The sequence below is a fragment of the Fundulus heteroclitus genome, unplaced genomic scaffold, assembly GCF_011125445.2.
Source record: "Fundulus heteroclitus isolate FHET01 unplaced genomic scaffold, MU-UCD_Fhet_4.1 scaffold_544, whole genome shotgun sequence".
In the NCBI taxonomy this organism is placed as follows: domain Eukaryota; kingdom Metazoa; phylum Chordata; class Actinopteri; order Cyprinodontiformes; family Fundulidae; genus Fundulus; species Fundulus heteroclitus.
In genome coordinates, this window is record NW_023396972.1 from 28,382 (window position 1) to 42,388 (window position 14,007).

Sequence of the window (14,007 nt, forward strand, 5' to 3'; positions counted from 1 at the left end):
GACAGAGACCAAACAACACCGAAACTGACAGAGGGTATAAAAGGGGCCTGTTAAAGACACTGATGATTATTATTAGATAGCCAAGGCGACTGGGGATGGGAGACTTGGTGGCTGACCGACACCATGATGGCCAGTGCCTTCCAGTTCCCCCCTTCGGGGGGAACTGTCATATCTTTGGTTCCCTAACCTGCCCGTGCCTCTGGTCAAGCGGCAGTCACTGGGTCTCCCTATCCTAACCCCACCCCTGTATCTGACCCTTACCCTAACCTCACCCCCACCCCATGCCTAAACCTAACCCTGAGCCCAAACTAAAAATCTAAAAAGATGTGTAAATAGGGAAAGACAGAAAGAAGGAAAGGAAATAGGGGGTGCCTAATCTAATTAGAGAAACAAAGAAGAGAAAATTATCTAAATTAAGAAAGACAGAGAGAAGAACAGAACGGGGGGTGCCATATATATAAAGAAACAGACAGAAAATCAGAGAACCCTACCCCACCCCGGATTCAAAAGACAGCGAGAGAGACAGGCCCGCCTCCAGGAGCTGCGGGATACCAGCCCAGGGGACCTAGTAGCGACAGATAGATTGGGCATCCCGCGACCCAGGGAGAGGCAACGCGAGGACTAAGACCCCACAGAATTCCGCATGAAGCGAGGTACAGATATTGGGCATCCCACGCCCCAAAGGGAGGCAATAAGAGGACTAAGACCCCACAGATTTCCGCATAAAGCGAGGTACGTGTTCCGACAGAGTAAACCCAATGGCTGGGATTCCCGTCGGTGAATGGACGGTTGGGTCTGTCTCTTTGGCGGCTGCGAGTAATCCGACCCTTACCCCATTCCATATCCTGACCCCTATTGACCCCTAGCTAACCCTAATTCCCCATTCCCTACCCTAATCCCACTATCAACCCTACATAGAAACCTAAAATAAGGATAACTAAATGATTAATGTTGGGATTAATTGAATCTAAACTAAGAGATATATAAGGAACAGGAGGATGAGGGATCTTTCAAATTCAAATTGGACACAGAGGGGATAGGATCATCAAAAAAACAGAAAAGCTCAGAAATAGCAGGAATCAAGAAACAAATTAAAAAATCATTTTATTGGAGGGGTAAAGAAACAGAAAAGCTAAGGAAAGCATATAGAAAAAAACAGAAAAAAACAGAAAAAGGAATAAATACCAAAAAAATACATAAATATACCTACCTAGAACCAAAAAAAACCCAAACCTGAAAAGAAAACATACTTACCTGGATAAAACACAAACCTGAAAAGGAAATAATACTTACCTGAAAAAAACGCAAACCTGAAAAGGAAGAAATACTTACCTGAAGGAAACGCTAACCTGAAAAGGAAAAACACTTACCTGAAAAAATCGCAAACCTGAAAAGGAAAAATACTCACCTGGAAAAATCGCAAACCTGAAAAGGAAAAATACTCACCTGAAAGCAACGCAAACCTGTAAAGGAAAAATACTTACCATAAATAAATGCAAACCTGAAAAAGAGAAATACTTACCACATATACCTATAAAAGGAAGAAAAAGAACAGACAGAAAGAAGACACGGACGCAATAGGACCTGATGAAGACACAATACACAGTCGAAACGTCGTCGACAGACCGTCCGTGATTAATTACGAAAAACAGAAAAGCCAAGAAGAGCACGAATCAGAGAAACAGAAGAAAAACACATAGAAGGAACAGGAAAGCCAAGAAAGGCACATATTGAAGAAACAGAAAAAAGCAGAATACACAGACAAAGAGAAACTTAGAAAAAGTACACTATAAAAAGACACATAACTCAAGACAGAGACCAAACAACACCGAAACTGACAGAGGGTATAAAAGGGGCCTGTTAAAGACACTGATGATTATTATTAGATAGCCAAGGCGACTGGGGATGGGAGACTTGGTGGCTGACCGACACCATGATGGCCAGTGCCTTCCAGTTCCCCCCTTCGGGGGGAACTGTCATATCTTTGGTTCCCTAACCTGCCCGTGCCTCTGGTCAAGCGGCAGTCACTGGGTCTCCCTATCCTAACCCCACCCCTGTATCTGACCCTTACCCTAACCTCACCCCCACCCCATGCCTAAACCTAACCCTGAGCCCAAACTAAAAATCTAAAAAGATGTGTAAATAGGGAAAGACAGAAAGAAGGAAAGGAAATAGGGGGTGCCTAATCTAATTAGAGAAACAAAGAAGAGAAAATTATCTAAATTAAGAAAGACAGAGAGAAGAACAGAACGGGGGGTGCCATATATATAAAGAAACAGACAGAAAATCAGAGAACCCTACCCCACCCCGGATTCAAAAGACAGCGAGAGAGACAGGCCCGCCTCCAGGAGCTGCGGGATACCAGCCCAGGGGACCTAGTAGCGACAGATAGATTGGGCATCCCGCGACCCAGGGAGAGGCAACGCGAGGACTAAGACCCCACAGAATTCCGCATGAAGCGAGGTACAGATATTGGGCATCCCACGCCCCAAAGGGAGGCAATAAGAGGACTAAGACCCCACAGATTTCCGCATAAAGCGAGGTACGTGTTCCGACAGAGTAAACCCAATGGCTGGGATTCCCGTCGGTGAATGGACGGTTGGGTCTGTCTCTTTGGCGGCTGCGAGTAATCCGACCCTTACCCCATTCCATATCCTGACCCCTATTGACCCCTAGCTAACCCTAATTCCCCATTCCCTACCCTAATCCCACTATCAACCCTACATAGAAACCTAAAATAAGGATAACTAAATGATTAATGTTGGGATTAATTGAATCTAAACTAAGAGATATATAAGGAACAGGAGGATGAGGGATCTTTCAAATTCAAATTGGACACAGAGGGGATAGGATCATCAAAAAAACAGAAAAGCTCAGAAATAGCAGGAATCAAGAAACAAATTAAAAAATCATTTTATTGGAGGGGTAAAGAAACAGAAAAGCTAAGGAAAGCATATAGAAAAAAACAGAAAAAAACAGAAAAAGGAATAAATACCAAAAAAATACATAAATATACCTACCTAGAACCAAAAAAAACCCAAACCTGAAAAGAAAACATACTTACCTGGATAAAACACAAACCTGAAAAGGAAATAATACTTACCTGAAAAAAACGCAAACCTGAAAAGGAAGAAATACTTACCTGAAGGAAACGCTAACCTGAAAAGGAAAAACACTTACCTGAAAAAATCGCAAACCTGAAAAGGAAAAATACTCACCTGGAAAAATCGCAAACCTGAAAAGGAAAAATACTCACCTGAAAGCAACGCAAACCTGTAAAGGAAAAATACTTACCATAAATAAATGCAAACCTGAAAAAGAGAAATACTTACCACATATACCTATAAAAGGAAGAAAAAGAACAGACAGAAAGAAGACACGGACGCAATAGGACCTGATGAAGACACAATACACAGTCGAAACGTCGTCGACAGACCGTCCGTGATTAATTACGAAAAACAGAAAAGCCAAGAAGAGCACGAATCAGAGAAACAGAAGAAAAACACATAGAAGGAACAGGAAAGCCAAGAAAGGCACATATTGAAGAAACAGAAAAAAGCAGAATACACAGACAAAGAGAAACTTAGAAAAAGTACACTATAAAAAGACACATAACTCAAGACAGAGACCAAACAACACCGAAACTGACAGAGGGTATAAAAGGGGCCTGTTAAAGACACTGATGATTATTATTAGATAGCCAAGGCGACTGGGGATGGGAGACTTGGTGGCTGACCGACACCATGATGGCCAGTGCCTTCCAGTTCCCCCCTTCGGGGGGAACTGTCATATCTTTGGTTCCCTAACCTGCCCGTGCCTCTGGTCAAGCGGCAGTCACTGGGTCTCCCTATCCTAACCCCACCCCTGTATCTGACCCTTACCCTAACCTCACCCCCACCCCATGCCTAAACCTAACCCTGAGCCCAAACTAAAAATCTAAAAAGATGTGTAAATAGGGAAAGACAGAAAGAAGGAAAGGAAATAGGGGGTGCCTAATCTAATTAGAGAAACAAAGAAGAGAAAATTATCTAAATTAAGAAAGACAGAGAGAAGAACAGAACGGGGGGTGCCATATATATAAAGAAACAGACAGAAAATCAGAGAACCCTACCCCACCCCGGATTCAAAAGACAGCGAGAGAGACAGGCCCGCCTCCAGGAGCTGCGGGATACCAGCCCAGGGGACCTAGTAGCGACAGATAGATTGGGCATCCCGCGACCCAGGGAGAGGCAACGCGAGGACTAAGACCCCACAGAATTCCGCATGAAGCGAGGTACAGATATTGGGCATCCCACGCCCCAAAGGGAGGCAATAAGAGGACTAAGACCCCACAGATTTCCGCATAAAGCGAGGTACGTGTTCCGACAGAGTAAACCCAATGGCTGGGATTCCCGTCGGTGAATGGACGGTTGGGTCTGTCTCTTTGGCGGCTGCGAGTAATCCGACCCTTACCCCATTCCATATCCTGACCCCTATTGACCCCTAGCTAACCCTAATTCCCCATTCCCTACCCTAATCCCACTATCAACCCTACATAGAAACCTAAAATAAGGATAACTAAATGATTAATGTTGGGATTAATTGAATCTAAACTAAGAGATATATAAGGAACAGGAGGATGAGGGATCTTTCAAATTCAAATTGGACACAGAGGGGATAGGATCATCAAAAAAACAGAAAAGCTCAGAAATAGCAGGAATCAAGAAACAAATTAAAAAATCATTTTATTGGAGGGGTAAAGAAACAGAAAAGCTAAGGAAAGCATATAGAAAAAAACAGAAAAAAACAGAAAAAGGAATAAATACCAAAAAAATACATAAATATACCTACCTAGAACCAAAAAAAACCCAAACCTGAAAAGAAAACATACTTACCTGGATAAAACACAAACCTGAAAAGGAAATAATACTTACCTGAAAAAAACGCAAACCTGAAAAGGAAGAAATACTTACCTGAAGGAAACGCTAACCTGAAAAGGAAAAACACTTACCTGAAAAAATCGCAAACCTGAAAAGGAAAAATACTCACCTGGAAAAATCGCAAACCTGAAAAGGAAAAATACTCACCTGAAAGCAACGCAAACCTGTAAAGGAAAAATACTTACCATAAATAAATGCAAACCTGAAAAAGAGAAATACTTACCACATATACCTATAAAAGGAAGAAAAAGAACAGACAGAAAGAAGACACGGACGCAATAGGACCTGATGAAGACACAATACACAGTCGAAACGTCGTCGACAGACCGTCCGTGATTAATTACGAAAAACAGAAAAGCCAAGAAGAGCACGAATCAGAGAAACAGAAGAAAAACACATAGAAGGAACAGGAAAGCCAAGAAAGGCACATATTGAAGAAACAGAAAAAAGCAGAATACACAGACAAAGAGAAACTTAGAAAGAGTACACTATAAAAAGACACATAACTCAAGACAGAGACCAAACAACACCGAAACTGACAGAGGGTATAAAAGGGGCCTGTTAAAGACACTGATGATTATTATTAGATAGCCAAGGCGACTGGGGATGGGAGACTTGGTGGCTGACCGACACCATGATGGCCAGTGCCTTCCAGTTCCCCCCTTCGGGGGGAACTGTCATATCTTTGGTTCCCTAACCTGCCCGTGCCTCTGGTCAAGCGGCAGTCACTGGGTCTCCCTATCCTGACCCCACCCCTGTATCTGACCCTTACCCTAACCTCACCCCCACCCCATGCCTAAACCTAACCCTGAGCCCAAACTAAAAATCTAAAAAGATGTGTAAATAGGGAAAGACAGAAAGAAGGAAAGGAAATAGGGGGTGCCTAATCTAATTAGAGAAACAAAGAAGAGAAAATTATCTAAATTAAGAAAGACAGAGAGAAGAACAGAACGGGGGGTGCCATATATATAAAGAAACAGACAGAAAATCAGAGAACCCTACCCCACCCCGGATTCAAAAGACAGCGAGAGAGACAGGCCCGCCTCCAGGAGCTGCGGGATACCAGCCCAGGGGACCTTAGTAGCGACAGATAGATTGGGCATCCCGCGACCCAGGGAGAGGCAACGCGAGGACTAAGACCCCACAGAATTCCGCATGAAGCGAGGTACAGATATTGGGCATCCCACGCCCCAAAGGGAGGCAATAAGAGGACTAAGACCCCACAGATTTCCGCATAAAGCGAGGTACGTGTTCCGACAGAGTAAACCCAATGGCTGGGATTCCCGTCGGTGAATGGACGGTTGGGTCTGTCTCTTTGGCGGCTGCGAGTAATCCGACCCTTACCCCATTCCATATCCTGACCCCTATTGACCCCTAGCTAACCCTAATTCCCCATTCCCTACCCTAATCCCACTATCAACCCTACATAGAAACCTAAAATAAGGATAACTAAATGATTAATGTTGGGATTAATTAAATCTAAACTAAGAGATATATAAGGAACAGGAGGATGAGGGATCTTTCAAATTCAAATTGGACACAGAGGGGATAGGATCATCAAAAAAACAGAAAAGCTCAGAAATAGCAGGAATCAAGAAACAAATTAAAAAATCATTTTATTGGAGGGGTAAAGAAACAGAAAAGCTAAGGAAAGCATATAGAAAAAAACAGAAAAAAACAGAAAAAGGAATAAATACCAAAAAAATACATAAATATACCTACCTAGAACCAAAAAAAACCCAAACCTGAAAAGAAAACATACTTACCTGGATAAAACACAAACCTGAAAAGGAAATAATACTTACCTGAAAAAAACGCAAACCTGAAAAGGAAGAAATACTTACCTGAAGGAAACGCTAAACCTGAAAAGGAAAAACACTTACCTGAAAAAATCGCAAACCTGAAAAGGAAAAATACTCACCTGGAAAAATCGCAAACCTGAAAAGGAAAAATACTCACCTGAAAGCAACGCAAACCTGTAAAGGAAAAATACTTACCATAAATAAATGCAAACCTGAAAAAGAGAAATACTTACCACATATACCTATAAAAGGAAGAAAAAGAACAGACAGAAAGAAGACACGGACGCAATAGGACCTGATGAAGACACAATACACAGTCGAAACGTCGTCGACAGACCGTCCGTGATTAATTACGAAAAACAGAAAAGCCAAGAAGAGCACGAATCAGAGAAACAGAAGAAAAACACATAGAAGGAACAGGAAAGCCAAGAAAGGCACATATTGAAGAAACAGAAAAAAGCAGAATACACAGACAAAGAGAAACTTAGAAAGAGTACACTATAAAAAGACACATAACTCAAGACAGAGACCAAACAACACCGAAACTGACAGAGGGTATAAAAGGGGCCTGTTAAAGACACTGATGATTATTATTAGATAGCCAAGGCGACTGGGGATGGGAGACTTGGTGGCTGACCGACACCATGATGGCCAGTGCCTTCCAGTTCCCCCCTTCGGGGGGAACTGTCATATCTTTGGTTCCCTAACCCTAACCCTACTTAGGGTGAGCACCGTTTTTGTGTACTTTTCGGAGCATTTTTGGGCCTTTTTTGAAAATTCCTGGGGGGCTAACCGAAGGTCACAGGGTCATGGGGCGTGGCTTGAAAAATAGCCCCATCCCTCGTTACCCATATGACCTACCCTAACAATTTTTCACGCCAACCCTTGACCCGGTGCAGCCCCTCAAAGAGGTCAAAGTTCACCGAAAACCAGTTAGTTAGTGAACCTAAATGACAACCCTTGTTGTAATACCGTTAACTGCCACCAGGTGGCGTATCGCCATTATGGATCATTCAATCATCCTAGATGGCATGTGCTGCCATCTGGTGTGATATGTGAATCATCCTAGATGACAAATGCTGTCATCTGGGATGATATGTGAATCATGCTGGATGGCATATGCTGCCATCTGGGTATAATTTGAATGGTGCTAATTGACAACATGCCATTTTACATAAAGGGTAAGTACCTATCATTCCATTTAGGAATATCAATGAACCATCCTAATTGGCAGGTACTTCTGGGGTGAGTGTCTTTAATATAGGACCAAGTGTGCCTGCTCCTCAATGACAGGAAGGTAAGTACCTATCATTGAAGAGCAGGCACATATGGCCCTATACTGAAGGCACTCACCCCTTAAGTACCTGCCATTTAGGATCAGGGGAACCAGGGGACACATGCAGCTTCTCCACCCAAGAACAGAGCTCCCTTTGCCCGCATGGAGGTGGGCTGACATCCCCTTTGGACCTCCAGAGAACCAGGGGCCACCCATGGAGCTTATTTACCCAGGACTGGGGGACCCTAGGCCCACATCAATCTCCATGGAGCAGTCCCTGGTTCTCCAAAACCATCATGGAGCTCCAGAGAACAAGGGGCCACCCATGGAGCTTATTTACCCAGGACTAGGGCATCCTAGGCCTGCATGGAGGATGGCTGAGCACCCCATTGGACATCATCCCTTAAGTTCCTGCCATTTTGGAACATCTATAAATTATCACAAATGGCAGGTACTGGTGACTGGTATGTAAGATCATGTGTGCCTGCTCCTAAATGACAAGAATGTAAGTAAGTATTTGACATGTACTTACTTACATTCTTGTCATTTAGGAGTAGGCATACATGTTCCTACATGAAAGCCACTCAGTCCCTAAGTACCTGCCATTTGTGATGATCTATGAATCTACCCGTCACCTATAGAAACCATGCATGCCACTCCAAGGCAAAAAGTAAGGCTTAAGTAATGAAGCGAGACATTTCTTAAACAATATTTACATTTATTTACAAAAAATATAACACCATTATCAATAATTAAATAACTATATTACAAAGAACAATAAATAAATTTCTTAAACAATATTTACATTTATTTACAAAAAATATAACACCATTATCAAGAATTAAATAACTATATTACAAAGAACAATAAATAAATAATTATTGGAACTTTCTTTGTCTGGCCCTCAGGCGAAACACACGCGGTGTGCTCCGCCGCTGTCGCTCCCGCAACCTGTATAGCATTAAGGGGCTTCTTTTTGGTGTGAATGACAGACTTTGTCGGCCCCTTTTCCTCTGTGTGTCCTGGGACTCGTCCTGGGACTCATCTTGGGACTCTGCCTGGGACTCTGGGGACTCTGCCTGGGCCTCCGTGGACTCTGCCTGGGCCTCCGTGGACTCTGCCTGGGCCTCCGTGGACTCTGCCCTGGCCTCTGGGGACTCCTGGCTTGTGGAACCAACCCTGGGTGCTACTCTCTGAAATATAACAAGGACAAGGACGATTAAATGTCTGCCATTTCAGAACATCTGTGAATGTTCCTAGGTGACAGGTACTTTACATCTGCCATGTAGGATCATGTGTGCCAGCTCCTAAATGACAGGAAGGTAAGTACCTGTCATTTAAGAGGAGGCACACATGATCCTACATGGCAGACGTAAAGTACCTGTCATTTTGGAGCAGGCACATATTGTAAAATGAAAAGACTTACCCTCTTCTTCTTCACAGGACCCTCGCCTTCTCCCTCATCACTGGAAGACTCCAGGATGACAGGCTCCGCCACTTTCCCGGGACCTGAGACTGCCGGGTCCGTAGCCTCCTGGAACCTCTTACGCAGCTCAGACAGCTGTGTAGCTGTCTGGTGCATTGCGTAGAATTTCTCCGCTGTGGCGGTGTCATGGCACATCGTTTTGCTGACCTTTGTCCGGGTTCCCGGGGACAATGCATCTCTAGCCTTTAAAGATAATAGAAAGTGTCACATACTTCACTTTAATTTAAAGTTTTCACATGAAAAAAAACTGGCATGATTACTTACATATGTTGCTATCGAGGTCCTAAAATCTGTAAATGTGGGGGAACCTGAGAACCCCATTTCTGCCCATGCGCTCTGGAGGTGTTGTTGTAGGTTCTTGATCTTCTGGTAGTTCTCGTTGAAAAATACCAGGTCAGTGGATGGCTGAAGGGTTTCCCTTATTTGGAGCCACTGCTCCAGCCATCCAAACTCCTCCACTGTGAGGTACACTTGGGCTGGCCCAAAAGCCCGATTTGTCTTGTGCTCTTTCACCTGTGGTTCCAAAAGAGAGGGTAAGTTGCCTGCCATGCAGGGTCATCTGTGAATTATCATAAATAACAGCTTCATGTCTGCCATTTAAGATTATCTGTAAACGGTCTTAAATGGCAGGCACAACATCATTATGCTTACGTTAATGACAAAGCCCTGGTCTGCGGTCCTGGCGTCAACCCGGGCCTCGTCCACTTCGGCCAGGGTCATATTGGTCAACACGCCGGTTCTATGGCCATATATACTGGCGAGGTATATGCTAAAGTAGCCATAGAACCGGCGTATGTTGAGTGAGCTGGGGTCAGTCTGGATGGTGTCTGCAAAAACATAAATTAAGACTCAGGTAAGTGACTGCCATTTAGGATTATCTGTAAATGATCCTAAAGGATAGAAATGAAGATGTCATTTAAGATCATCTGTGAATGATTCTAAATGACAGGCACTCAGGTAAGTACTTGAACATAGTAGAATTTTAAAAAAGTATTACCGAGCAGTTGGGGGATTTTCCTGCACGCCTGCCTCTGACACCTCCTGAGGTCCTCCTTGGCAATCACCCTTCTGATCTTACGCTTTTTGACCAACATCTGGCGGACGTTGACATCTTTTCTAAGCTGTTTAATATCAGCGGACACTGCTCTTAGGAGGCCAATCACTGCCTTTTTCGGGACACGCGAGGTGCTTGGTGGCGTGTCCCGAAAGTAGCCCGCGAACTCCATCACATTCAGGAGGTAATTCCTAGTGGTGTTTTCTGCCTTCCCCTCTCTGAGGAGCTTCGCCGGCCACCTGCTCAAAAAGAAATGTTCTAACTTCAACATGAACACATGCTGCCATTTAAGATCATATACAAATGACCTTAAATGGTAGAAATGAAGCTGCCATTTAGGATTATTTACAGAGAGATACTTACTGATGAACTCGATCAAGGTCCTGCAGAAAAGTCCAATTGGGGAGTATTGTCCTTCCCTTGTTCACAAATCTAAGGAAGGACATTACCCGTCCCAATTTGGACTTCTGGTTTTCCACGTGTTTTTTGGTCCCGATGGACCCCCTCAAGTGTAACCAGTACTCCTCCATGAACTCCACTGAATAAAAAAAGGTTACAAAAATAACTTGTATAGTTTATAAAATAGAAAAAACTTTAACAAGCAGTGACATTACTTACGGATGGGTTGAGGAAAATCTTTGAATCCCCTCAATGGGAATCGCGATTTTGCAGCCTTCTTTGGCTCCTCAGAGGATGAGTCTTCATCCTCATCTTCTGGGGGGTCCACTTGTTCGGATGACCCCTGGTCTGCCTCGACAGGCCCCCCACCGCTCGTCTTTTGGAGGGCCTGCTATAGGTTAAAGGGTAAGGTTTAGCATTCTGCCATTTAAGGTCATCTGTGAATGACCTTAAATGGTAGAAATGAAGCTGCCATTTAAGAACATATACAAATGACCTTAAATGGTAGAAATGAAGCTGCCATTTAAGAACATATGCAAATGACCTTAAATGGTATAAATGAAGCTGCCATTCAAGAACATCTGTAAATAATCTTAAATGGTAGAATATATTAAATACTTTTACATACCGTTTCAAATGCGTGGAGTTTAGCTTTTGCCTTTTTTAGCCACTTCTCTTTTGTCCGAAGCTGCTTCCAAAGCCTCCTGTTTTCTTCTGCCATTTTAGAGCAGCTGGGGCAGGTTGGAGGATCCGGCTTGGACACCTCAGTTCCTGGCTGATTTTCCTCCTGTCCGAGGTCCAGGCCTGAGACCAGAGGAGGGGTGGGGTCAGTAGCCCTGAGGGCCCTTAAGGCATCCATGGTCACCTGTTTTTTAATTTTTTTAATAATTTTCTGGAGTTCTCCATCGTCCACCTCGGGATGGCCTGTGTCCAGGTGCCTATCTACCCTGCTCTTTGAATAGCCACATGCCACAATGGGACAGGGCAAGTGGCGGAAATTTACCCTCCCTGTCCCATAGTTAATCAAAATTCTTTTTTCTTTTTTATTCACGATGGAGTGCCGGCTCGCCAGATGTTTGCCTAAGTAGTTGTACGGGATTTGGCATATTGGGCAAATTCCCGGGGATTTTGGCGGAGTCATTTTATATTCAAGCTGAAAAGAGAAATGACAGTTTTAAATACTTTGAGTGGACTGCAATGGCAGCCACTAAATGCTATTTAGAATCAGGCAGGCAAAATTGCCCTTAAATGTCTTCACAAATAAACACATTTTAACTCTATTAAGCCATTAAAACACACTCCCTCCCATTTAGAAGCAGAAAACAACTTACCGTGTCTCAGTGCTGAAGACCATGTGCTGAATGCTCCGGTGTTGCGCCACTTAAGCACCCAGGTGCTTAATTGGGGTTTCCCACCCTCAAAAGCATGGGGTGCACGCTACGGGGTTTCCTTCAATCAAAAGCAGGTGCTTAATTGGGGTTTACCACCCTCACAAGCATGGGGTGCATGCTACGGGGTTTCCTTCGATCAAAAGCAGGGGGTTGCCACTTGGGAGTATTTGTCAATGCTCTGAGATGGCAGACTGAGCTACCAGGTTTTTCCAATAGTCCCTGCCACGTGGGACCATCAGTGAATGATGCTAATACGGGGTTACCTTCGATCAAAAGCACGTGCTTAATTGGGGTTTCTCACCCTCACAAGCATGGGGTGCATGCTACGGGGTTTCCTTCGATCAAAAGCAGGGGGTTGCCATCTCAGAGCATTGACAAATGCTCTGAGATGGCAGACTGAGCTAACAGGTTTTTCCTTTTGAGATAGTCCCTGCCACTTGAGACCATCAGTGAATGATCCTAAATAGCAAATCCTTAACGACCTGTCAATTGAGATCATCTTTGAATCATCCAGAATGGCAGTTACGTAAGCTGCCATCTGGGATCATCCCGGAATTGTCCTAAATGGCAGAGTACTTTGACTTGCCATCCAGGTATCCCTTTGAATAGGATTTGGCCCCAGCATGGGGTGGATAGGGATGTAACAGGGGTAGCCCAGGAAGATACAAGGGTCTGGAGGGATCCTGGGGCCTTACACCAAAAAACCCCTTCCGCAGGTTTATAGGAACTGAGTTCTGTGAAGACCATTGCCATCTGGGTCCATCGGCAAATCTTCCTAAATAGCAAAATGCCATCTTGGAGCTCCAGGCTGGAGGATTGGTAGGCTGAGTACTGGTTGAGATTAGGCCCAGGGACAGAGTCCCTTCCCGGGTGAGAGGGACCGGGAAGGGCCCTGGGTCTGGAGCTCCAGGCTGGGTGTTTGTTAAGTTTAGGCCCAGGGACGGAGACTGTTCCCGGGTGAGAGGGACCGGGGAGGGCCCTGGGTGTTGGTTAAGATTAGGCCCAGGGATGGAGGACCTTCCCGGGTGAGAGGGACCGGGAAGGGCCCTGGGTCTGGAGCTCCAGGCCGGGTGTTGGTTAAGTTTAGGCCCAGGGATGGAGGCTGTTCCCGGGTGAGAGGGACCGGGAAGGGCCCTGGGTCTGGAGTTCCAGGCCGGGTGTTGGTTAAGTTTAGGCCCAGGGATGGAGGCTGTTCCCGGGTGAGAGGGACCGGGGAGGGCCCTGGGTGTCTGGAGCTCCAGGCTGGGTGTTGGTTAAGATTAGGCCCAGGGATGGAGGACCTTCCCGGGTGAGAGGGACCAGGAAGTGCCCTGGGTCTGGAGCTCCAGGCTGTGAAGACCATTGTCATCTGGGTTCATCGGCGAATCCTCCTAAATAGCAAAATGCCATCTGGGGTTCTTGGGGCCTCTGCCTGGGTAAGAGGGACCGGGAAGGGCCCTGGGTGTCTGGAGCTCCAGGCTGGGTGTTGGTTAAGATTAGGCCCAGGGATGGAGGACCTTCCCGGGTGAGAGGGACCAGGAAGTGCCCTGGGTCTGGAGCTCCAGGCTGTGAAGACCATTGTCATCTGGGTTCATCGGCAAATCCTCCTAAATAGCAAAATGCCATCTGGGGTTCTTGGGGCCTCTGCCTGGGTAAGAGGGACCGGGAAGGGCCCTGGGTGTCTGGAGCTCCAGGCTGGGT

At 45.0% G+C, this 14,007-nt stretch overlaps 1 protein-coding gene across 2 annotated transcripts; it reads right to left on the bottom strand.

Annotated features, from left to right (window-relative positions):
- Positions 1 to 8,787: 8,787 nt before the first annotated feature.
- Positions 8,788 to 12,273, bottom strand: LOC118561054. 2 transcript variants are annotated; one of them, XM_036132811.1, is made up of 8 exons: positions 11,565 to 12,273; positions 11,156 to 11,324; positions 10,901 to 11,075; positions 10,481 to 10,776; positions 10,135 to 10,310; positions 9,748 to 9,996; positions 9,424 to 9,666; positions 8,788 to 9,190 (listed from the first exon to the last, which is right to left on the bottom strand). In XM_036132811.1, exons 1-8 carry the CDS (start codon positions 12,075 to 12,077, stop codon positions 8,876 to 8,878), a joined length of 2,136 nt encoding a protein of 711 aa, XP_035988704.1. In that variant the 5' UTR covers positions 12,078 to 12,273; the 3' UTR covers positions 8,788 to 8,875. The 2 variants fall into 2 exon arrangements, with proteins under 2 accessions (XP_035988704.1, XP_035988703.1); XM_036132810.1 differs by having other exon boundaries at positions 11,156 to 11,327.
- Positions 12,274 to 14,007: the final 1,734 nt, after the last annotated feature.

Bases quoted from the DNA above. Each gene is read 5' to 3' on its own strand.
- LOC118561054 (XM_036132810.1), bottom strand. From the start codon at position 12,077: ATGACTCCGCCAAAATCCCCGGGAATTTGCCCAATATGCCAAATCCCG. The intron at 9,997-10,134 runs GTAAGCATAATG...TTGGAACCACAG, and splicing joins ACCAGGGCTTTGTCATTAAC to GTGAAAGAGCACAAGACAAA. The intron at 9,667-9,747 runs GTAAGTAATCAT...TTATCTTTAAAG, and splicing joins GGACCTCGATAGCAACATAT to GCTAGAGATGCATTGTCCCC.